The following is a 25825-nucleotide window of genomic DNA, read 5'->3' on the forward strand; positions in this document are numbered from 1 at the left end:
ATAGGCAAAACGTGACTTTGCATCCCCCCTCTTGCATTTGGCAGCTTCCTGCAAATCATATGCTAGAAATTGGGGTTCTCTCCTGAATAGAGGCATGCAGGGGCTGAGGGGAGAACCTTGAAAATCAGGCAGCAACTGTGTGAAAATTGATGAAATCATTGCATGCAACTGTTTGCAGTTGAGTCAAAAATGCTACTTGTATGCCATTATTAAGAGTATTTTCATCTGTTCCACACAGTGGAGAAGGACTTGCTAATTATACATCTGCAGAAAGGTGGCTGAAATGTTGATATCTGCAGATGGTTTGCATATCCTATCAGCAGTGATTAGAACAGCATGGTAGAAGTGTGGCTATTCCACTGGCAGGGCAATGAGGAGTAGATTAGTATCTTTGCTGATACTAATGTTACCCAACCGTGTCACTCCTTCCCCCACCTGAAAGGTAGCATGAGAATTCCTGTGGGTCATGGAGAAGCTATATTGAAACTGTTCCCCACATGAGCATTGAACCAGTTTTTAATGCTACCCTCCCCACACTGCTGTCTCTGCCACTTACCACTGTGATGCAGGGTGGTGGCAAGGTTGGGGCTGTGCAGGCACATTGTTAGGAGTCTCCTCATCCCCAACCTCACCCTTGCCTGGCTCCAATATCATCTTGGTAAGTGTCAGCAATGTCAGTATCAGAGGGCATCTCTGTGGCACCACTGCATGACACTGGGCCATCTTGGATTTGGGGAGGAACCATGGTATAAGCCCCTCCCACCTGGTCCAACCTTTCCCTCATTATTCCACCATCTTGGCTACCATACCATACCATGTGGGAGTAATGTGAATACCAGGCCTTATCTAGGAGAAAGAGGCTGCTGCTATTAGCCCATAAAACCACTACAGTAATTGGCATATTATACACAACATAATTTAAGCCGAGGAGATGTGGAAGGGGACAGGGGTGGAGAAATGACCATGAAAACAGTGGTGCAGCCATATGTGCATGGTATGGTTGGAAAATGGGCAACTGTATGTTCAGAGGCAGTGTGCCACTGAATACCAGATGCTGGAATGAGTCCCTTAATTTCCTGCCTGTGTACTTCTTGGTGGGATCTGGTGAATCACTATGGAAAATGGGATGATAGACTAGTTGAGCCTTTGACCTGACATCTCCTTATGTTTTTAAGGGAGCTTATTCAGGATCAAACAACATGTGACACGTAATGAAAAGCATGCAGCAATCACTCTTGTTTTTCTTAGATCAACTTCCGCTCTGGAGGAAGCTTATTGGCACCAATGAGAGCTGTTTTGCTAAGTCTCAGAGCCACATGGTGGTGCACAATTTTCAAGGGAGACATGGCTGACGATGGAATTCTTCTCCCAGCCGTAATCACAACAACAATCCCTCCTTGGCAGCTGTAATTAATTTAAGAAAAATGAGAGACACAGCTGCACAATATAGATTAAACATAATGTGAAGCTTGGTTCTAAGAACATTAGGTGTTGAGTCCCTGGTTCTAATGCCACTTTGCCATGAACTCAGGGACTTGCTTAAGGCTACTTAATATCTCACAGCCTTAGCCTTCTTGACCTTCCTTACATGTATGTTACTGAGTTAATATATGTGAAGGTTGGAGCAGTAAAAGAGTGCTACGTAAGTATGAAGAAATAAAGGATGCTGAAGATACTAAAGGAACAAAAGATAACTAACAAGCTGTATGCATTCATTGCTCTACCTCGCAGGCTATTTTACGCACATTTCCCAGACTGTGTCAGCACTTGTGTTGACAATAGATAGGATTGCAGCTTTTAATTATTACAGTTGCTGCCACAGGAGACTTTTTGGAAAGCTTTGTAGCTCTATAACTGAGGGAGAAAGAGAGAAGCAGCCGCAGTAAAATAACCATAGAACTTTACAGAATGAGTTGTCTTATGAAAATTAATTTCATAAGTAAGCAATTAGTCTAAAGTGCCATCCACGGTTTGTTGCTTTTCTGATTCAACCAGATTTTGCATTGGAAATTAATACCTTTTTTTCATATTTAACATGCAAAACAGATATACAATAGCCAATGGTGTTATAGTAGACTCTGTTAGTTCTTATTTTCACTGCAACCTATCTGGCCACTCACTAGTACGAAATTGTCCTGGTGCCTCTACCAATTGTTTGTTGTTAATAAATGTTCTGCTTTTCTCTTGCAGCATAGGCAGGCAACACATTGTCAATAAGGATTATTTTAGAGATTTTAAAAGCCCGTATAGGAAAAATAGCACCATGAGGTCAATTACTGTATAACTTTTAAACTAGACCTCTGATCTCTGAGCCAGCATTCCTGTGCAGACTAATCCTATACATTCTTATCGTAAGTCCCACTGAATCAGTGAGACTTGAACACAGGCAAGAGTGTATATGGTTGCTGCTTTAGTAAATCTGAGTCTTTGTTGCATCTGCCCTTAATTGTATTTAGTTTCCCCGTTGTTAATTCTTGCACTTTTTTTTTTAACTGTACCTTCACCCTCACGCAACTTACAAAGCAATCCAAACCTGGGCTACAAAGCATCAGAGTGGAGATCCACTGCCACATCCCAAACTCTGCTGCTCATGCTGGCTAGAGAGGAAGGTGGATGGGGGTGGAGTTTTCTTGTCCCTATGCCATCTCCAGCTTGATGTGCGTAGCTGAGGGCCACAGATCAAGTTTCTCTCACAGGGATGGTGCAGCTTTTAATCCAGTGGATCCATTGGTGGTTCTGCTTTGCTCCCATTCCCTGCTTTGCATCCCTACATCTAATACCACCAGTAGGAGCAGTGCTAGCAGCAGTTTCTTACCTCCTGTTCTTTCCGCTGCTTCAGCAAAGGTTTTTGCAGCTGCAACAGAGCCCCTACATCAAAGGTTGGTGGATGACCACTCCCTTCATATGCTAACCCCCTTTAGCAGCAAATATAAATAGATTTGGTTTGCACTCTCATTGTATGTGCTTAATTTTGAGTTTCTTGCCGAATACAGGTATAGTACAGTTTTAAAACCCCAGCATTCAACTCTGATATTAATACCTACCAGTATAATAGCTGCCCCAGTTCAACTTGAATGCCAAGCACTTGTCTTCCAGTGACATAGCAGGTACCCTTTAGCTTTCTCCCAACTTGAAATTAGCCCTCTGTAATTCATGCATGGTTCAAGCAAAATATCCTTCTGAAACGACAAATGTAGCAAGCACCACTTTATAAAACAAAATTTCTTTCCGGTGTGTATAATATATAGCGAACTGAAATTGTTTAGAGTATTGTGCACCACTTGAAGGATTGCTTCAGATGTTCCTTCCTCCCACTGCCCAACACCCACAGACACCTCTCTTCTTAAGCAATGAGGTTTTTCACTCAGCATACTTCCCATTTCCCTCTCCTGAGCAAAATTGACATGAAATTGATTAAGCATTCAAAAGTGACACATGCAGCATCTCAAAGACACTGCTTTTAAGATTCATGTCAAAAGTGAAATTCTGTGCAGCCATAAATCTCCATCAATCCAGCTGTTGGCCTAAGCAAGAAGGAACAGAGAACACTTAAAAAGAATTGTGAAGTAAAGGACAGGGCCTTTGAAAGAATTTTCTCCTCAGATGTCATTGTGGTGGATTTTCTCCACAGATATGCATACCACCACCTTCAGTAGCTAAAGTAAAATATATAGCACTATAGCAGGCTCGTTATTCCTTTTTTCTGTTATAGCTTACCCAGCTTTTTAAAATCTGAATTCTTATATGAAGTTACTTACTTCATGACAGACTGTCACTTACATGAACTTCTTTTATCTCCACAAACTCTTCGTTAAATTGACTGTGATGGTAAACATATTGCCCTACTTCTATGTGGTTTAAGTTCAAAATCATTTTTGTAAGCATCTAAATCTACCTTTTTTTATCTTTTGCAGGCTTACGTGTGTGAAAAACATGAATCAAACAAAGTTATTGCTTTTGAGAGGGCAAATCTTCTGTTTATATTCAATTTCCACCCATCAAAAAGCTATACAGACTACAGAGTGGGTATAGAAAAACCAGGAAAATATCCTTTCCTTTCCTATTTGTGTTTATCATTATGACTTCATTTTGGATGTAACACTAAACTAGCCTATAGTTTAGTACTATGTGAACGAGCCTCAGGCTCACTTGGTCCTTTCTCTTCTCACGACATTTAGCACAACCATGAGGAGGAGATTAGAAACACCTGCCTCCTTTTTATGTCCAGAAAGGACAAATTGTTCCATCTCAGCCCATCTCAAAACTGTGATTTATCATCTTGTTGTGTTTCAATAAACAATAGTTTAATCACTATTTGCCCTTTTTAAATTTAATGATAAACCACAGTTGTTGAACAGCAGGAAGCAGATTTTTCCTCCTTGTGGTCATGCCAGGGAAGTGACAGAGGAGTTCACAAGCCTGAGACTTTTATGAATGTAAACCATTATTAATTAATTAATTATATCCCACTCTTTCTCTCCAATGCTCCATGGGCACCAGAAACATCAATAATAAAACAGCTTTTTAAATAAAATAAAAAAATCTGAAAACAGTCGAAACAGCCATCATGGCTCTCTAACCGCATGATATGTCTTCACGGTTGTTTAAAATTTGACTTTAATATATAGTTTTGTTCAGTAGTTTATTTTTGCAGTGTTAATTTAAATTCTGTTACTTTGGCTCTCCATTAGAACAAAATTTACACTAGTAAATGTGCAGTATGTTTGCATTTTATTAATTGTATAATAGCTGAACAATATGAAAAAATGCATAAGGTAACATCCTTGAGTATATGGATGGACACAAATGTGTGGGAAATGTGTTTATAGCGGTAGGGTTCACATAGATCCTGTTGTAGCTGATACTGTAATTTATATAGCACCACCAATGTGCAGTTTCTTTTCTCTATATGCAAAGCAAAAGAAAAGAAAAGATTCCTGCCCAAGGGAGTTTAAAAGTTCAACAGTGGGCAGAGAATAGAGAGCTGATGTGATGAGAGAGACATAGGTAAAAAAAACGATGCATCTGAGCAAAGACAGTAACAAATCTTTATACTGTAGTCCTAAATATCAGTTTGGGAGTAAGTCCCATGACACACAGAGACTTACTTCTGAGTAAGCATGTTCAGACTCTTGCTGTTAGTTTATTGTGATGTGACCACTGTATATTCTGGCGTATAAGACTACTTTTTAATCCAGGAAAATCTTCTCAAAAGTCGGGGGTCGTCTTATACGCTGGGTAGAGAATCTGCAGTCGAGTATATCTCAAACTCTGTATTTTAATTGGAAAAGTTGGGGGTCGTCTTATACGCCCAGTCGTCTTATACGCCGGAAAATACGGTACATTTTCTACAAGGCCTTCACTTGCAAAGTAAACCATTTAATTCAGAACTTCTAGTCTGGGTCAGTTTGCATGGAAATTGGACTCCTTCCCCAGGCTATTAAATGCATAGCAAGGGTGGGAGCAGTTTGCTGCGTGCCTGCCTTCTTCGAACCAAATCAGGAAGGGAAAGGTGGCAGCTTTGCATTCAGAGCCTTGCACCCTTTATTTGTTATTGTGATAGCAACGTTGGAGGGCCTTACGTCGTTTCTCAGTATTTTCTTATCATTGTGAAATTATGCATAATTTTGTTGTACTTGGCTCACTCTTTCAATGACAGCTTTGCCAGTTACTGTACCTTGAAAATTAGTAACTTCCAGGATTTAGCAAATTTTAGCCTTTATGTTTGATGGTTTTTGTTGTTGTTGTTGTTTGCATTCAGTAACTTTATATGCATTGCCAAAGTTTATTTGGTAAATAGGCTTATTTCTTGCTCTGTCTTATCACATTGGTAGCAAGTCAAGTTTCCAACACGGACAAAGATCCGCAGCAGGTATTTTATAATGCCCATCCATAACTTCTCTTCTCTGTGTGTGTTGTGTGAAGGCTTTGACTTTAAATGAATACAGGTTCCTGAGATGATAATCAGCTTCCAGCATGTCTCTTTAAGCCTCTCTCTGTGTTTGCTTTTCTTGTCAGCAGGACCCAGTCTCCAAAGCATCCTTGTTTTCTCATTTTCTTCCATCAGTTCATAGCTCAGCTGTTCACAGAATCTGCATGAGATTTCCCCACATGCCCACCACTTTCCTCTCATCCTAGCAGTCCACCTTTGTCAAACCTGTACCTTGTGTGCCCATAAGACCTCTTCCTCTTGCATCAGTCTGTTTATTAAGCATCTTATTATTAACCCACTGTTGTCCTTCCTTTAGCTGCACTATTCTTTGCCTCTTTGCGCCTCTATCCCTCTAGGCCAGTGGTGGCCAAACTCAGCCCTCCAGATGTTATGGGACTAAAATTCCCATCATCCCTGACCACTGGTGCTGTTAGCTAGGGATGGTGGGAATTGTAGTCTCAAAACATCTGGAGGGCCGAGTTTGGCCACCACTGCTCTAGGCGATCCTATGCAAATGCCAGCCCTTGGCTGCCCTGTTTCTTCCCATAATGGAAGTTGTTGTCCATGGAGAGGCAGACTGTTTATGAATTATTCCATGACATCATTTCCATGTGTTGGTATTTAGTAGAAGGGCTTGCAGATGAAAGCTAAATTTTAGCCTACTTTATATATGTGTATGGAAAGAGAACCCAAATATTTCTGCATTATCTGTATTTTAGTATGCATGTAAACTCTCAGCATTTTCCGTTGTACATATGAGATTGATGAAGACCAATAGAATACAGTATGAATTACTTTTCACCTTGAATTATGCTAGACCACTATATAGTGTACAGTTTTTGAGTCAAATTCCCTAGCTCCCATTTTCCTGTTGTGAATTGCAAGTCAAATTACCTAGCTCCCATTTCCCTGTTGTGAATTGCAAGGTCTCAGTGGTTTTCAATGAATTTGGTCCATTGCTAGTTTGTCCAGGGCATCAATGCAGTCCCAACACTCTGAACTGAACATAAGCTTAGTGAAAGCAAAATTGAATTCTTATTCAAGCAAATGTTATTGGAAAATTTGTTTGAGAGATGCACCCAGTGGTAGCATTTGCCGCTGTTTCTTGTGTGCTCTCTACATTTATTTTGACTCAGTGGAAATCAGATTAGGATTTAATGAAGTGAAAATACATTAGGCATTCTCAACACAAATAATTGCTTACAGAAAATTCAACATGCCTTTTTAATAGTAAGAGAGGAGGAAATAAATCTCCTAATGGAGAAACCAATGCACAAGATATCTTTTATTTTTATTTATTTATTTGTCCTCCATCCTTCCTCCCGTAGCAGCCCAGGGCACTGTACGACGTAGTCAAAAATAGGTTTTTCTAGCCCATTAAAATAAAAGTCATTTTAAAAATAGTAGAAAATAATATCAGTGAAAAACAATTTACTCAGTAGAACAGACATTGACTATACTAGGCCATCAAACCCGAATCGCCTATTTCCAAATGTCTAGGCAAACAAGTGCATATTTAATTTAAATCAAAATGTAGAAGGGGATAGTGGGACAAATGCAGCTCTATGGGGAAAGAAGTTCCACAGAGAAGACTGTATCTTGTATCACAAATGGGCTAAACCCACCAACAGGAAACACACACACGGGAACGCACATGTGTTAAAGAACTACAGTGTGCATAATCTGAACTTTGTTGCCATTTTTGCCACACTACTTCCCAGCAGGGCTTTGCCTCCAGCAGTGTGAATCACTGACATTAAAACTTCAAGCACAATTCTGACTCTGTGTGTGACATTCGCTCTCACAGTTACCTGTGTCTTCATTTAACCAGCTTCTACCACATAGGGACGCGGGTGCTGCTGTGGTCTAAGCCACAGAGCCTAGGGGTTGCCGATCAGAAGGTCGGCGGTTTGAATCCCCGTGACGGGGTGAGCTCCCGTTGTTCAGTCCCTGCTCCTGCCAACCTAGCAGTTCGAAAGCGTGTCAAAGTGCAAGTAGATAAATAGGTACCGCTTCGGCGGGAAGGTAAACAGTGTTTCCGTGCACTGCTCTGGTTCGCCACAAGTGGCTTAGTCATGCTGGCCACATGACCCGGAAGCTGTACACAGGCTCCCTCGGCCAATAAACCGAGATGAGTGCTGCAACCCCAGAGTCGTCCGCGACTGGACCTAACGGTCAGGGGTCCCTTTACCACAAAGTTAAAACTCAGGGAAGTTATGGCACAAAGCACCTGTTCTGTGTCTCAGAGCTTCTGTCCTGTTGAGACTTCACAAATATACCCATACACGAGCATTTCATATAGCTGTAGTACTGTGTTGCCTACAGTGCAACAGAACTTTATACAGTATATGAAAAGTGCATTCAAAAGAACATCTAGAGTGCCTACACAGGTATTGCTCAAACCATGGTGCCATTGGATGTGAAAAACATAGGGAGAAACTCATCCACACAGCACAAGTCATGCTTTTAAGAATAGCTAACACTGTCAGCGTTCACTGAGAAGCCTCTCACTCCTCCTGGTTTTTTCTGACCCAGGCAGTGAATTTCATCCAAGTAGATGAAGCTTTCAGTCGTGTCTTGGAAATGTATGTTCAACCCTCTGGCAAGAAATGATGGTGTTTCACATTCTATGGACTTTAAATGGTTATGGATAGAAAATTTACCAGAACTTTAAAAAAATTGGTATACACAAAAATGAAGGAATTGCAGAAATAATGTGAAGGACTTTTGCTGTCCTTTCTCATTTGCTTACTAAATGACCCTTAGTGCCTATTTAATTTGCATTCCTAGATGATTAGCTAACTTTTCATATACTGTATGCTTTTTGCCTTAAACCGTTTTGTGCATAAGTCTCTTTCTCTTTGCTTTCTTCTCACTACTCAGGCTTTCGGAGAGGGACAGTCTTTTTAGCCTGTTGTTCGTCAGTTGCCTGCTGTTTAATGTATTATAATTTTTTAAGTGTGCATGTGTGTGCAAATCCTAAAAAGCTGAAGACACTCTGGAAGAAGATTTGGTTCTTTTTAGAGGGGAAGAGTCTTGTTGCACATGTCAAGGTATATGCAGTGTTGGATTTCACCCATGATACTTTTATGTGTTGCTGACCTTTGTAGTGCTAATCTATTTGGTTTAGGTCTGCATTTTGTTTTCAGCCTTCCTTGAGATCAGCATGGTGAAGGGTGGGTTTATAAATACTGTGAAATACATGGATACTACACAAACCCACGCACCCCTAACATTTCCCACCAGTGGGTTCAGAAAATTTCCAGTTCCCCATACATGCAAGAGATGTTGCCCCATGTTGTAATTTTATTTTTATTTGTACTTTCTGGTCCGAAGAGCTGTTCCAGCAAGCAAAATATAGTCTCATCACCTACTGAAAAAGAAATTCAGATGTGTGAACTTCCAATTTCCTTCTTCCAGCTTATTTTATTTTTAAAAGAATGGGTTGTTCCTTTACCTCCAGTGTGCATGATAATGTCACTGCAGTGCCTGAAACGTATGTTGATGCTTTTCTTTAAAAAAAGGTTTTGCAAAGGGTCAAAGAGAAAGGGCTACCTCAGCTGCAAGCTTTCTAGTTTTGCATACCACATGAAGCATCAAACAATTTAATAACTAGGGTGAAGGGCATACTAATGTAGATTCATTGTAGGGATGGAGCAGTATGTCACTGGATAGCTAAGTAAATAATGTTAGATATGGCCTGAGATCTCAGGGAGATTAGCATTAAAATTCAGGTAGCTGTACTTCTTAAAGATGTAAATTTAAGCTCCCTGACATTTGCAACCTGCACCTAGAGCTTCTAATGAGCAAATAAGGTCACTTGAATGAGTCACTGGAGTGTGATTGCCCAAGGCAAGGATGTTGCTTTGTAGCTGCTTGGTTTGCTCGCTGCTTTGAAGTGCAGTTATGTAACTGTCCCTGGTTATTAGAATTCAAGCTTTATATAAAATGAAGACAAAGAATTTAATTTAGGATCAGCCAAATGCCAAGCTCCATCAAGGTGCTTCATCTGTTAAGGTTAATATCAGTGAATGAGAACACTTTTCACCTACTGTTGAAATGGTGTCCGGGCAGGAAGGGCTTTGGAATGAAATTCAGATTTCACGTAATGTACCGTAGTAGTCAAGCGGCATGCTTTTTACTAGTTTGTTGCGGCATCTGCACAGTCCCAGGTCTAGAACTGCACATGTGTAAGGTGAGATACTGGAATACTCTGGAAAGCTTCAGAGGACACCCTGTAGAGCGACAACTCCTGGTAAGCAAAACTTTAATTTTTATTTTTAAAAGTAGAGTGAAATAAATTCAGTATTTGCTGATGCATTTAAGTTGTTTTCACAACATTTTGTGGTACAGACAGCTTAGAGTAATGGAAAAAAAGTTTCAGTTTCCTGGGGAAAGTTGGCCAGGCTTCATTAGTTGTGAGGTTGCAATTAAATACTTCCTTTAAAAAATAATTTTATTGTGAAAAAGGATCTGTTCTCCAGACTCTATGTAAGAAAAAAATAATTATTGGTCATTGTAAATAAACTAGAAAACAGACAAGTGACTATCATAATCTTCAATACATTCAAATTGGTGGAAAATGTATTCACAAAACAAACCATTAATGACTTTTCTGCATATATGTTGCACCATAAAACTGAGTTTCTTTTGCTTGGACGCAATTAATAGAGAACTCATGCCTATCACAAACAAGACCCCCACTTGAGACTTCCAATTTGTCCCTGGGCACATGAGGCAGCTGCTACCTTGCTGAAGGGTGGCTCGGTCTGGTCACTATTAGGACACAGTTGTGAATAGTGTATATCCAGGTAGTATATAAATGTGGTAAAATAACATTTAAAAACCCTGTTGCCTTTCACGGATGAAGGCCAGGTGAAAAATCTTCTCTTCTTGGCCACACAAGATAGGGTTCATAGGAATGAAACAAAAGGAGATCCGTTTTCAGGCACAGCTTATTGCAGCAGGGCACATTTGCAAACTGAAGAAACTGTCATAGTGCCACACACACACGTATATACTTCAGGGAACCAGGCAGAGGGCCTTCTCGGTAGTCACACCCACCCTGTTGAATGCCCTCCCATTAGATGTCAAGGAAATAAACAGCTATCTGACTTTTAGAAGACACCTGAAGGCAGCCCTGTATAGAGAAGTTTTTAATGTTTGGTGTCATATTGTGTTTAATTTGTTGGAAGCCACCCAGAGTGCCTGGGGTAACCCAGTCAGATGGGCAGCATATAAATAATAATAATAATAATAATAATAATAATAATAATAATAATAATAATAATAATAAAGCTCATATGTGTGCATGTTTTGCTCTTCCTCCCCTCCCCAACTCCTCTTCCTGGAGGGTGCAGTTGGAGAGTCAGGAAGCTTTCCCTCCCAGCTGCAAACTCCAAAAAGGAGATTCACAAAAATCCCCTCTCACAAAAATTAGGCACGAAAAAACCCCAAGTTCTTACCAAGCCTAATTACAGTGGGGAAGAGTGGTTTCATAGCAACATTACAGCTGAGAAGGAAGAATTAAGCCTTAGCTTAATTTGGTGACCCATGGGTTGGGGAGTGACATAAATCAGCAGCTGTGGATCCCCCCCCCCCGTATTGTACAACATGTAATTATTTTATTACGCCAGAGGCTTCAATATTTTAGGGCCTCGACAATACTGTACAAAAGATGCTGTTCTTACTTTATTTTATCCTTTCAGTTTATGCAAAAGTCGCTTCAGCCTTTATTGTGACCTCTATTTAAAATGAAATAACCAGATCAGCTGTCACAAAAAGAATCACATCCTTACAACTTCACAAATGTTCTTCTGAATCTAGACATCTACATGATTGGAGGTCTCAAGATAATGCCAATGATCTGTATTATCCTTATGTCACGTTTTTCTGTGTTTTTGAAGTATTTTGGATTAGGAAAGGGGGTCACATTAGGGATATAGACTTATACCGAATCAGACTGTTAGCCCATCTGGCTCTCAGTAGCACTGGCTGAACCCAACTGGAGATGCCTAGGATTGAACTAGACCTCTAGGATTGAACCTGGGACATCTTGCCTGCCGAGTATGTGCTCTGCTACTGTGCTCCACCCCTTTCTCAGAACTGCAGTCCTTTCCGAGACTATTACAGCTGTTGAAACCTGCCATTAAAATATTTTCCTAGAGGACTGTTTTATCTGTGACAGACCAGAACTGTTTCTTTTCTAAGATTCATGACGAATGTCTACAGAAATGAAATCAGAAAGGAAGAAAGCTAATAGTTCCCCCATTAATACTTTGATCAATGCTGGCATGCCACATTTTTCAGCAATTGGGCATAAATTCTCATCAGCCTTCTCTAAACAAAAGGTCTTAATTATGCCGTATCATAATCTTCATAAATGACAATTATCGTTTATGCTATGGGTGAAATACTAATTTTCTGCTTTATATGTGGTTTGAATTTACCTAATGATGTTTTATGTGTCATTAAGCCGGCATAAGATTTTTTGAAAAATAATGCTTTGCTTTAAGAATTAGTTTGAAAACATCAAAAGCATAATAATTAAGTACGTCATATAATAGATAATCACAAGATTCTCATTTTAAGCTCATTCTGTGCATGGGTTCATTGGGTTTCTTCGTTTGTTGTATATAACGAACAGTAAAGATAATGCATTTTGTTTTGTTTTCAAACGGATTGTCTTTGGTCTCTCTTCTGTACTTCAGCTAGAGTAGAAGATGAAAATAATGGTATTATACAAGAAGCAATGGAAGTACTTATTAGTCCTCATTTCAAATATGAATGACAGAAATATTTATAAAGGAAACCTGTCCAGGTCTGAGGTATAATTGGGATGAGCCTGAATGAATTAGTCTGAGAAAACTATTGGTTATTGAAAAAATATCTGTGTGGTATGCATAACCTCACTGCCTGTGAAGAAACTCCAGTGGAGTAGTTGACATGTTCCATCCAAGGTTGGTGTCTGCAACTGTGAGGCTGAATGAAGTTGTATGCATGCACCCCAGTTTCATTCCATCTCCCTCTTGTCTATACTACTGGAGGGTGATTGAAGGGAGGACAGGCAGAGACTAGGGAGTATGTAGTCATATTATACCCCCAGCCTGCGTTAATAGTTTCCTGTGGTAGCTGCAATAGTAGGGCTGCCTGTACAACATGCAGGAAATGTTATATGGCTATCACAGAATCGTATTGGGCTGAATATAAGCTTCACCTTTTTTCCAAATTCCGACCTTGAAAAGTTTAAGTGCGGCTTAAATTCAGGACCATACAAAATTTGGCTTTTACGACATTCCTGCTGAAAAAGACATACAGTAAAACGGGAACAGGTGTGAGTGCCTCCAGAATTTTATGGGAGCGGCTTATATTCAGGTACAGTGGTACCTCAGGTTACATACGCTTCAGGTTACAAACTCCGCTAACCCAGAAATAACGCTTCAGGTTAAGAACTTTGCTTCAGGATAAGAACAGAAATTGTGCTCTGGCGTTGCAGCGGCAGCAGGAGGCCCCATTAGCTAAAGTGGTGCTTTAGGTTAAGAACAGTTTCAGGTTAAGAACAGACCTCCAGAACGAATTAAGTTCTTAACCAGAGGTACCACTGTATTGTCTTTTCTCTCTCCTCCCCCCCCCCCCTTTGAATTATAAAGGTGCGGCTTATATTCAGGTGTGGCTTATATTTGGGCCAATACGGTATATCATCTCCGTATCATGTGACGCTGACATGGACACACGTGCTATGCAGAAACTTTTCCAGTGATTTTTAGGCAGGAAATAGGGAAATTGGCTCAGTTCCCCCACTAGAGACTTTTCAATATTTTCAAATGCTAAAGGAATTGAACCCACAGTGAACTTATTTTTGGGACAGTTTAGGTCTCTTTGTATGAAAACTGTTTTTCCGTTCCTTTCTCCATTTGTGAAAAATTTCTTAACATGTTTATGAGTAATTTTATTACAGCAAATTGAGAGAGATATAGAGTGGAGCAAGAGGAAAATATCATTAGGTAAATATAGCATTGTTAGAATTACTTCCATAGCCTTGCTTAGGGAGATGTGACCATATATATTATTCTTAAAATTAACAAAGCTATAAACATTTTCATTTGCTGGTAAATAAATTTAAAGCAGCCTTTAAAGATGTCAGAGCTTTCGGCAACAATGATGAATTATAAAATGTAACATATACTGTAGAAATGCCGGTGGGAAACATTATGCTCACATTCATAAACTACAGTGACACTGTAGAAGCATTTGCTGGTGCTGAGTTTTAAAAGGCACCAGAGAGACTATATGAAGTTGTTCTTTATAGGTCTCTGTGTGGTCTGTGACAATAAAACAAGGAGCCATTTAGGCATATTTATAAAATAGAGTGTGCCAGTGTTTTAGGTTTTCCAGCTTTTGGAGCTTGGCATTATATGAAAGGCAATAGAGCTAGCAGTTAAAAACTGAGGAAAAACTATAGCCTAAAACTAAGTATGAACTATATGAATATTAACTCTTTTAGAATTTTATATAGTCCAATATCTCCAGTATGCCCGCAGATGCTCTGATGTACGCACTGGAGCTGGAGTTACCCAATCACTTTGTGCGTGCCAAGAATAATAATAAAAAAATGAACTGGGAAGCCCCAGTACTGGAGTCTTGGACAGTTTGGGTGGTTGTATGTTCTGTTGCTTCTTTCAAACAGACAAAAGTGCTGTGGGATTTTGAAAGCCGACTGGCTTATTGTGACATGAGTTTCTATAGGCAAAAGCCTGCTTCATCTCATGGTGAAACTGGTACAAGTTTGTGTTTTATATATGCATATGTTGGTTGAAGTACAATGGAAGGAAGAGCAAGTTAACAAGGTGAAAACTAAAGATAACAGGAATGCAAAAAGCATATCTCAATCCCTTGGCTGTGAAATGTGAATATATTATCTAAACATCTCTGTTTGCTGGAGCATCAAAGCATGAATACTAACAACGGTTGCTGGAAAACAAAGATGGGAGACATACTTTTTCGTAGAGAGAGACCCAACAAGAATTCATATCTAAACCTTCGGAAATGGTGTCAAACAGCATAATGATCAGCCCTGATAGTTGTTATATATGCTGTTGCTACATCAGTTGGAGTCATGACTGGGATGGTGCAGTTTGGTTTGCCGTTGCTGGAAAAGTACGGAAGAAGTTCAAAGTCATTTAATTCTGCATGTGTGGCTTTTTTAACTCTGTGTTCTAGCAGAAAGCACGTTAGCACTCTTGGCCATGGTATGGGAAGTTAATTTTGCACATGTGGTGATGAGAGCTTGCTTGAGCAACATGGAAATATAGAGTGCAGCATTTTCTCCTGGGCAGCTGTGCCAGGTGTAACCATCAACGGTCAACACCAAGTACAAAGATTTAGCTGGGAAGCAGGCTTTGGTTGTTGAAGTCATAAAGCTGCTGCTTAAAGAGCAAAAAGTAGACTATGAACCACCTGTGGTGTTTCCTCCGACGTGGTTGTAATTGTGTGGAGGAAGAGAGCAGAGACCTGACTTCTTGCTGCAGTATTCTGAAGGGGGGAGCTAGGTTCACTGGCCCTGCTGGTCTCATGTTGGGGCAGCGGATGCCTGTACAGCAAAGCCTGCTGTATGGTCATGGTTCCATAATACAGTATGAAGAGAGTGCACACTCATACAACAAGCTTCCTTCTATAGACCTTTTACCCAGTGGTACCATTTTTTCTGTAAGATTTTCAGCACAGGCAGAGTGGAAGGCAAACCCTTCTATCTGAAATGCTGTAATGATAGAAATCATTCACACACACACACACATATCTTTCAACGGCAGCAAAAACAGTTTTGTCTCCGAAATAGATGCTGTCTAGCACCAACATAAAAGGAAAGGATTATGTGCGGTAAATAGCTTCAAAGGTCAAGTTAACAGATTTTGCTCATTTACATGAAGACAGACAAAAGAAGCAAACATCTGAGCAACTGTGGGTGCCTTTTATTTATTATATGAAACAACAATCTAATACAGATATTAATTACAGAGCATTTGCCATACTAGAATCATCTTGTTGCTAAGATATCAGATGAAGCATCTTGCGCATATTCATCTTGATTAATAAAATGTAAATGTCAAATTATTGTTTTCTATTATTGATTAATACTGCCTTCCCCTCCAAGAAGCTCAGGGTGGTAAACTACAAAAAAGCAACACAAAATATAAATAAAAATATCAAATATTCCCACAGCTAAAAAAGTTTAAGGTTTTCATAGTGAGCTAGCACCTTTTGCTGATAAGATATTATTCATCACTATTTATAATGTGTTTATTATGTTTTATATATGTTGTGTATATTTGCAATAAAAATTTTCAAAGATGAAAGAAAATACAGTGGTACCTTGGTTTACAACCATAATCCATTCTAGAGATCCGTTTGTAAACCAATACTGGTTGTACCCAAGACACACTTTCGCCAATGGGGCCTGCCAAAAAAAATTGTTCATAATGAGAAAAAAAAATGGGTTGTAATCCAAAAAAAGTTGCAAACCAGGACAAATACTTCCGGGTTTGATGTGTTTGTAATCCAAGACATATGCAAACCAAGGTACCACTGTAGTTCCCTCTGCCTCTTGGTGCAACTATTAGGCTTGGGGCAGGACACCCACTGGTTCAGAGGTAAGGAAGAGTCTACAGCAGGGGTCAGCAAACCTTTTCAGCAGGGGGCTGGTCCACTGTCCCTCAGACCTTGTGGGAGGGGCAGACTGTGTGTGTGTGTGTGTGTGTGTGTGTGTGAACTAATTCCTATGCCCCACAAATAACCCAGAGATGCATTTTAAATAAAAGCACACATTCTACTCATGTAAAAACACGCTGATTCCCAGACCGTCCTTGGGCCAGATTTAGAAGGCAATTGGGCTGGATCTGGGCCCCGGGCCTTAGTTTGCCTACCCATGGTCTACAGGCAGCCCAGGCTGGTAATTTCCCCAAACTTGATCAAAATAAAATCACACTAGTAGATTTTAAAAATAGGACAGAAGTACTATCAGTAGAAGCTCCAGTACTTTGGCCACCTCATGAGAAGAGGAGACTCCCTGGAAAAGACCCTGATGTTGGGAAAGATGGAGGCACAAGGAGAAGGGGATGACAGAGGATGAGATGGTTGGACATTGTTCTCGAAGCTACCAACATGAGTTTGATCAAACTGCAGGCGGCAGTGGAAGACAGGAGTGCCTGGCATGCTCTGGTCCATGGGGTAACGAAGAGTCAGACACAACTAAACTACTAAACAACAACAACAACAACTATCAATAGAACTATAGCCTAAACTCTCATGATTCATCACAACTTGGAACTTTTCTTAACTTAAAATCTCTTCTTTGTTTTGAAGAAAGTGCTAGATAATAAACCATTTTATGGAATGTCAATAACAATATAATCATTATTACCCCCCCCAAAAAAACCCTAAACATTTATCATGTGGCATTCAGAAACAAATTGGATTAGTACTGGAAATGAAGACGTTTGAGGTGAGCCACATTCTTATGACAAATCATGGAATTATGCAACCCTATGGCAATAAATTTATTTGTTTTCTCAATAACCAGACTTCCAATTTTAGCATCTTTATGCAGTATTTCAGACTTCCTTCCTGATGGTTGGATGCATAAATAAAAACAATTGTAACTTGTTGCTAAAGCCCAATTCAGCTGAGCGAGTTGTGTCAAAAGATATAAATGATACCAATTCCGTTAGCATCGCAGTCCTCAGACTTGATCAAAAGGCTGAACAAACAATGAAGCCTTAGAGCACTTTGAGTCATCAAAAGAACAAGCATGGCTTCATTCTGCTCTAATCCTATTAGTGGAGGCTCCATCCGAAAGTTTTTTACCCAGCTCAAAATTAAGGTTCTGGAACATTGTTCCAAACATGTTACTCTTCACTCTTTTTTAAGTTTTGTTTTGTTTTTCTTTTGCCAGTAAAACTTTTTGAAAGCAAAGCCAGTTCTTGAGATAGTTTCCAATTGCCATTACTTCATTGGCCTGGTTTGCCTGATAGAAAGTCAAAGTATGGTTTGGGATGAAGCTTCTCTTTGGGAGCCCACACATTGGCATGGTCTGGATAAGCCTAAATTTGGTTTACTGTGTCATGCAAACTAGGTCTTTGACTTTTCCATTAAGAAACTCTTTTCCCAGTAGTAGTAGTAGTAGTAGTAGTAGTAGTAGTAGTAGTTACATGCAAAGGGTGATATCCAATTAAGTCATACTTAGTAGTGCATTTATTTTCAATGGGTCTACTCTGATAATGACTTACCACAGTAAATGATTATTAGTTATGTTAGTGCTGCTGTCACAAAAGAGGGTGAATTCGAAACTTTCTATGAATCCAGGTGAGGAAGAACCACCATTTTCAGTGTCATTGGTACAAAACACAGTGCTTACAAGATTATATTCTTACTAAACTTTTAGTAAAATAGATGACTAGTAAATCTGAGGGATACATTTGCTGCTACAGTTGATAGTATTCTGTTACATATAGTTGGGGAATAGACTGCACTTCTCTTTTAGAGTAATGTTCTAGAGTAGTGTGGCAAACACACTTGGGATCTCTAGGTGTTATATTACATGAAAAGTTCATTTCGGTAGTTTTAAGTTGCTTTGGTTCCATTTATTATTAAATGTTTTCAATTTATGCTGAGTGTAAATTCCTTAACCGTTACCTTAAGTATAAAATTGCACTGGATTCTGATGCTCCGCAGTATGCAGGACATAGCAGACTGGACCATAATACAGACTTCTTCTCACAGGAGTATGGACATAACTGTCGGCCTAATTCTATTTTGGTAAGTACATTTTTTTTCTACTTCACTTCTGCAAAGGTATGTCTGCAGTGATAGTTAACATTTTTAATTCCCTATTAAAAACCTGCATTATGCCTTTTGTCTCTGAAATATGACTACTGAAGTTTGCATGAAAATTTTAAGATTAAACTAAAGGTCATCAGCGAATGCGGTGTGACTTGAGCCAACTGATAGTTGGACAATAATGTTCCTCAATATACTATATCAAGTATAACTGAACAAGATACAACAATTATCTGAAATAACTAAGCATGAAACCGTTTTAGTGTGCCTTTTCTTTCTCATGCTGTTTAAATCTGAATTGTTGCATTTTTGTGTCTCGGTAACTTGCATGTTTTCCTATTTCCTTTTACATAAAAACTTTGAATTTTACTCTGTGTGTGTTTGAGTCTGGCTGCATGAACTGGCCTCAACATCCTAATTTTTTCCAGTAGTGACTTAGGGAACCCCCTAAACAAGGAGTAACAAATTACTAGTTTGACAATTCTTCAAAGTTCTGTAGATACATATGCTTTTTTATTAGGGTTCCATGAATTGTTTTCACTTTCAGTTATACTTAGCAACCATACCTCTCTTTTTTTCTCGGTAACCTAAAAACATGATAGTATGTGGTGAGAATATTTTTGCTTCTTTGATTCATTGGCTTACACACAATGTTAGTCCTACTTAGAGGAGACCCAATAGACAGCTGATTTAGGTCCATTAAATTCAGAACATCTACTCTGAATTGGATACAACCCATTGTTTCAGTTCTATTTTACATTTATAACCATATCCCATTATCCTGATACACTTTATTTCATACAAATTATCAGCTCACTATATTGGCTATACTTTAATACTGTCATCCAAAGAGGTATGTGAATAGTCTGTGTACATGCTTGCCTTTTTTGTATATCATTCTTTCGAGTTCTTCCAGTAGAATCATAGAATCATAGAGTTGGAAGAGACCACAAGGGCCATCCAGTCCAACCCCCTGCCAAGCAGGAAACACCATCAAAGCATTCCTGACAGATGGCTGTCAAGCCTCTGCTTAAAGACCTCCAAAGAAGGAGACTCCACCACACTCCTTGGTAGCAAATTCCACTGCTGAACAGCTCTCACTGTCAGGAAGTTCTTCCTAATGTTTAGGTGGAATCTCTAAATTTACTTACGCATTTACATTATATATGGACTTTACTATCTTCATTTTTCTTAGCAACTTACTGAAGAAAATGGTTACATCACTAGAAATTTGAAGCCCTTCTCACAAATATTAGTATAATGGGTGCATCCATTCCAGACTTGCAGGCCTTACAGGATAAGATAGTTGACCACATTCCTGGCTCATAGTTCAGTTTGGGTATGCAGCAACCAGAAAACTTGGTTTGGACCTTAGTTTGGTGCTTCAGAAACGGTCTGATTCAGAGGCTGCCCGTTTTTGGAATAAACAAATTGTCGTGCCTTTCCATACACTACTATCAAATGGCTAGGATTTTTTTTTGGGGGGGGGGTGGTTGCAGGGAGGAGGTTTGACAGTCATTGATGAAATTTGAAGGCATCACTTTGTCAAGCCAAGCAAACACTGAAAGTGTACGGATTCTTGTTTTGTATTTAAAGCTATATTAGAACTTTTCAGAGGAATTGCATTTGATTCATATTGCATCTAACCATTTCAACATAGGCAAATTTGCCAATATCAAGTTGTTTATCCTACAATTACCATGCCATGTTAAGCATTATAATGTTTGTTAATAAAATCCCTAAATTGTTTCTAACTTAATTTTTCTTTCTCTTTGAGGAAATAGGAAGTTTTGGTTACCCAAGTTTTGTACCACTTTAAACCTTTAAAACATTGTGAATGGTTAGTTTACCATTTCTGGAAGAAATGTATATTTATTCTGCTGCTACATTTTGCATTCAGTGGGAAATTAAGTATCTATTTCACACACACAACAGAAGCCAAAGCAACAAAATATTATGTTTTGGTCAAAAATCAAATTGAATCCCAAGAAATAACACAATAATACCATTATCCCATTTCCCCTTCCACTGCTCTAGCAGTAAACATTAACACAGCTTATAGTGTAAGATAATAATTGTGTGTCTTATTAACCATACCTTACTTCCAAGTTGGCATGAATATTGGTGATGCATAGTAGAAAATCAACATGCCCAGGGGCTAAAACTATGGTAAAGAAGGATCTTGGCAAGTGCATGTGAAATAAAGCATGTAGGGTGGGCAGGGAGATAGAATCCAAGTAATGAATGAACTAATATAGTTTTGAAGTAGCTGCAGGTTGTGGCATGGCAAGTGCACTACTATGTTAGTTACAAAGCCCAAAAGTGTGGGTCACACTTTTCCTTTATATCCTTCAGCAACCCAATTCACTGAGTGCAAGTGATCGCCAGCCCCGAGGACAACAGCACACATACTACCTGGAGGTAAAGTTGCAGATAAAAGTGTGCCAGCCAAAACTGTAGCACTTCCCTCCCCCTCTGAAGGGCAGGATCCTCTTCTTCAGTGCCTGGAGCCAATTAAATTTTAATCCCCACACCACCACCATAGGACCATAGATCAATAGTAGAACATCTGCTTTGCATGCAGAAGGTGCCAGGTTTAGTCCCTGGTGTCTCCAGGTCATGCTGGGGAAAACCCTATCTGTCTGAAATCCTGGAAGGCCACATCATGGTAGACAATACTGAGCAAGAGGGACCAGTGGTCTGACATAGTATATGGAAGTTTCTTATTTTTCCAGCACAGCATGCCATGTATTGTGCATCTGGACTTACAGAAACAATGTTGATATTTCTGTAAGCTATAGACTGTACAAAGGTTTGCTAAAAATAACACTTTTGTTCCATGTCTGTGAGCTGAAGGAGCCCTGATCAGCTGACAAGCGGATCTCAAAATTCTTTTCATTTCTTCCCCCCAGCCTTATCACAGCTCATGCTATTCAGAACAATTCCATCCAGCAGAAATGGCGTGAGGACCCTTGTTCCTCAAACACACTCCTGTTCACTTGTAGGGGTGCCATGTAATTGGGACATTGAGTTATGCAGGTGTCCCAGTTGCAGAGAGCCCCTACATGTGAATAGAAGCACACTTCCGCTTTAGACAGCTGTGGCAACACACAGTTGTTTGAGGATGGTAATGTGATGTCAGAGACAGGACTAAAAGTACAGTCCCACTCCAACTAAGCAGTATCTACAGATGACTAATGCATGATTGGGGGAAAGAGTCATTTCCATTCTCATAAAATCAAAGTTGAAGAGAATAGGGGGAGCTTGCTTGTTTCTGGTTCCCGTCCAAAAGTGGGCCTTCATTTCCTGGAACTACCTGCAAAATCCAGACTACAGTATTCATCACCAGTGGAGAGGACATGCATAGCAGAAAGATACAAGCAGAGCAAACAGCTCCTATTTTGAGACATGCAGGTGATCTAAAATACATGTTTCATTGGAAGCTCCCATGGTGTATAATCAGCAATGGTGGGGATTCTGTCGCAAATCCCAAATATGCCAATGTCTCATCATGAGCAAGAACCCAGGGCATGGTCTGAAAGCAGATGATGCAGCCACATTGGGATATAAATATATGAAATAAATAAAAACCAAGACACTGACTCCATCCTAAATAAAATTATATTGTATATAATTCCCACAGTAAGTACGTTCTGTCTCTAGTTGAGGGCAGTACCTTTAGCCCTAAGGAGATGAAAGAACAATACAGAACCAAACTTACGTAATTCTGTTAGAAGTGATTTTGTAATGGCTATGCACTTTAGCTAAGGCTGCCAAGATCCATCCGCTTGAAGCACTTAGGTGTTTCCATGCACCAGAACAAAAGCAACATCAACAAGCCCACATAAAATGCCAAGTACAAATTTGCAAGAGTGTATCTGTGATCCAAATAGCATCTGTGGCGGGATAAGGCTACGTTAAATCTGTCCAAGGGAAAAGAGATGGGGAAAGTGGGAGAAGAGTGTCATGTGAAAAATACGTGAGAAAAAGCAAGTGATAAATTGAAGTTGTAAGGTTCATTACACCAAGAAGTTGCTTGCTGCAGTTACGGTAATGGCATATGGGCAGACACGCAGTCTGTTATACAGGAACAGGTTTTTAAGCTATTAACAGTTTTAAAATCCAACAAGGCTAGCTGGGATTCAGATACATGTTAATTATCCAAACGCCTCATTTCTCCACTCATCACTAATCCAAATAATATTTTCCTTGCTATTTTTGCTTCCTTCCTGACTTATCTCTTTCAAGGTCGTTCATCATTACTTCAGTACTTATAACCAAATGGTACTCATTTGCTAACTGTTTTTAATTATGTAAGGGGTCACCTTTTTGATAAACATGTCTTTATTTGCCAATACCTTAACTCAAGATAAACCCAAATTTTCTTCTTTTTTGTTACCTGCAATATAAATGGAGGGTGGTGCTGTAGGTAGTTTATTGTGTACCTCTACATAAAAACATAAGGTGAGATGGCTGGATCAGGCCAATGGCCCATCTAGTCCAACGTCCTGTTCTCACAGTGGCTGACCAGATGCCTGTAGGAAACCTACAAGCTGGACATGAGCACAACAGCACTTTGTCTATACTGCTTATACCTTTTGTGGAGCCCTGTACTCATTCAGAGGAGAACACTTCAACACTAATTACAGTCGTTAACAGTCATCAACAGGTTTTCCACACCCATCAGCCAATCACCCATTCCCACCACTCTTCTGAGTAATACCCCCCCTCACTCTCTCACTATATATAAGGGTCTGGTGACTTCTCTTTCAGTGTATCTGAAGAAGTGTGCATGCACACAAAAGCTCATACCAAGAACAAACTTAGTTGGTCTCTAAGGTGCTACTGGAAGGAATTTTTTATCTTTTATTTTGTTCTGATGTAAGAAGTATGTATTTGAATCAAGCTAGGAGCTTTATAAATAATAATAATAAGTCAGCAAGTGGGGGGGGGGACTGGTCTTTAGTAGGTATTGAAAGTATATGGCACAGCTCTACTGCTGAAGTTGAACAGCTCAATTCTCTAAATGTCTACTCAGAATTAAGTCCTCTAGGTAAGTGCTTGTAATCTTAGGCAAGTAAGCCACAAGAATGGGAGATACCTTGTAACATTTATGTATGCCATTCTTGACTTTTTTGAGAAAGACAGGTACAACAAAGTAGCAAATATACACTTTTTAGAGGTGAGAAGTATATGCTGACCATTTTGTATTTCCCTATTTTCCATGGATTCATGGCATGCATTCATTAGTTGATAGTTTCTGTGCACTATTCTATGGCAGCCTCTCATTTAGCTGTATTATTTTCACCTGTTTATTTCACCTGTTCTAATGCACAAATTAATGTGGTCATTTATTTACACTAAATAAGGTACTTTTCCGAACAAATGCTTGCTATTTTGTACATTTCATTGCACACCCAATGAAATGTTCATGCCGTTAGTTTGATGTGGCAGGCCCACACTTTGAATGAGTGGCTAAGTGTTTGGAGGAGCTGTGTTTTTCACTAATTTCTTTGTCTTCCCGGAGGATGGCATGTTGAATCTATCAGAACGGTCTGCTCCCAGAGGCTAATGGAATCTGATAAGATACTTGAGTGCCCTTAGGGAGTTTCCACTTTGTGCAGCTGTCCTGTCAGAGCTCTAATCTCTCTGTGGAATGCTGAGATGACTCAGGCACTTGACACGATCATAACCAAGTGCCCTCACCCAGAGTGCAGATCCAGTTAGCTCCCTGTTTTATCAGACATCTGAGGTGAATGGAGCAGGATGAGAGATGAGCAGTGATGGTAGTGAAGAAACTTATCCATCAGCCATGGAGTGTTATCCAGTCAGTCATAAATGTTGCATTCTTGAGTAAGGTATTCCTGAGAGTGTTTTCCGTGCAGTTCCTTTTGGGTAAGACGTTATCTATACCTGCTTGGTTTTGGCACAGAAGCTGCCTTTCTGCCTTAATGGAAAACAGGTGGAATGTAACCCTGATAGTTATCTTGGACCTTTCAGTGGCCTTCAGCCACGGCATCTTTTTTGGACTAGTTTTGTGAACATGGCACAGTGGTAAGGTAATCCACTCCTGCCAGAAGTGCCATTTCCAGAAGGTGTTATTGAGAGACAACAGCACAATCCCTGCAGAGTCTTGCAAGTGTCCACCTACATGAACCAACATGTACATGAACCAACTGAAAGAGGGATTTGGCGTGAATTGCCACCAATATGCTATTACCCATGTGTTATAGGTGAGACTGGATATTCTGAATTGATACTTGGAGTTGGCAATGGTTTGGGTAAGAGCCAACAAAAAGCTCAGTTCTGACAGTGCAAGGGTTCTGTGGATGGTGGTTCTTCTGTTTGGGGAGAAAGTTTTCAACCTTTGTTGTATTTTATTGTCTTTGTGTGCTGGAAACTGACAAGGAGTCGGCAAAGAAGGATCCTACATCAGTCTTCTGAATAGAGTGTTTTCCATCCTAGGAATGAAAGAGAATTGAATGTCTGGGGCAGATATTATGTCCAGATACTGTCAGAAGCATAAGTGCTGTTTAAAAAAATAGGGCCAGGTTAGAACAATTGAAGCTAATTGAAATGTAGGGCCCTTAACAGGCATCTTGTCTAAATATCCTTTCTCACAGACCTTTTTACAGATATACTGAGCCCATGTGGTACAGCAACTAAAGTGCTAGTTTAGGGGTTAACAATTCTGATTCTGTTCTTTCCCAGTTAATTTGAGTGGTGTTGGGCAAGTCATTAAGTCTTACCTAACATACCTCACCACACAAGTTCTTTGTTTGACCGAAATCAAATGGCTATAAAGAAACACAGTATACAAATGTTTTTCGTTAAAAAAAAAATCAGTAGGAAAATTATGAAAATGCATGTTTCTTGTGTGTGAATTCATCCCTCGTGACAGTAATACATACATTTTTCCCCTTTGTGTGATAACTGTTGAGGAATATTGTCATGTGAAAGTGATTTAAGAAGCCCAACTAATTCATGGTATGCAAGTCTTCAGCAGCACTTCTTAATATAAGCGACTAAGCTGTGTAATCCCTTAATGGAAGAAAGAGAGTT

At 39.6% G+C, this 25825-nt stretch overlaps 1 protein-coding gene across 2 annotated transcripts in view; it reads left to right on the plus strand.

Annotated features, from left to right (window-relative positions):
* The window catches only part of GBE1 (1,4-alpha-glucan branching enzyme 1), a 156278-nt gene that overhangs the window by 126480 nt on the left and 3973 nt on the right, over positions 1-25825 (plus strand). The window contains exons 14-16 of one of the 2 annotated variants that reach the window (XM_033146824.1): positions 3915-4045; positions 18625-18742; positions 21119-21184. In XM_033146824.1, the coding sequence (XP_033002715.1) occupies positions 3915-4045; positions 18625-18742; positions 21119-21184 (315 nt within the window). The remainder of the gene's footprint in view (positions 1-3914; positions 4046-18624; positions 18743-21118; positions 21185-25825) is intronic. The other variant, XM_033146825.1, reaches the window with a different exon arrangement.

This window comes from Lacerta agilis, chromosome 4, assembly GCF_009819535.1.
Source record: "Lacerta agilis isolate rLacAgi1 chromosome 4, rLacAgi1.pri, whole genome shotgun sequence".
NCBI lineage: Eukaryota > Metazoa > Chordata > Lepidosauria > Squamata > Lacertidae > Lacerta > Lacerta agilis.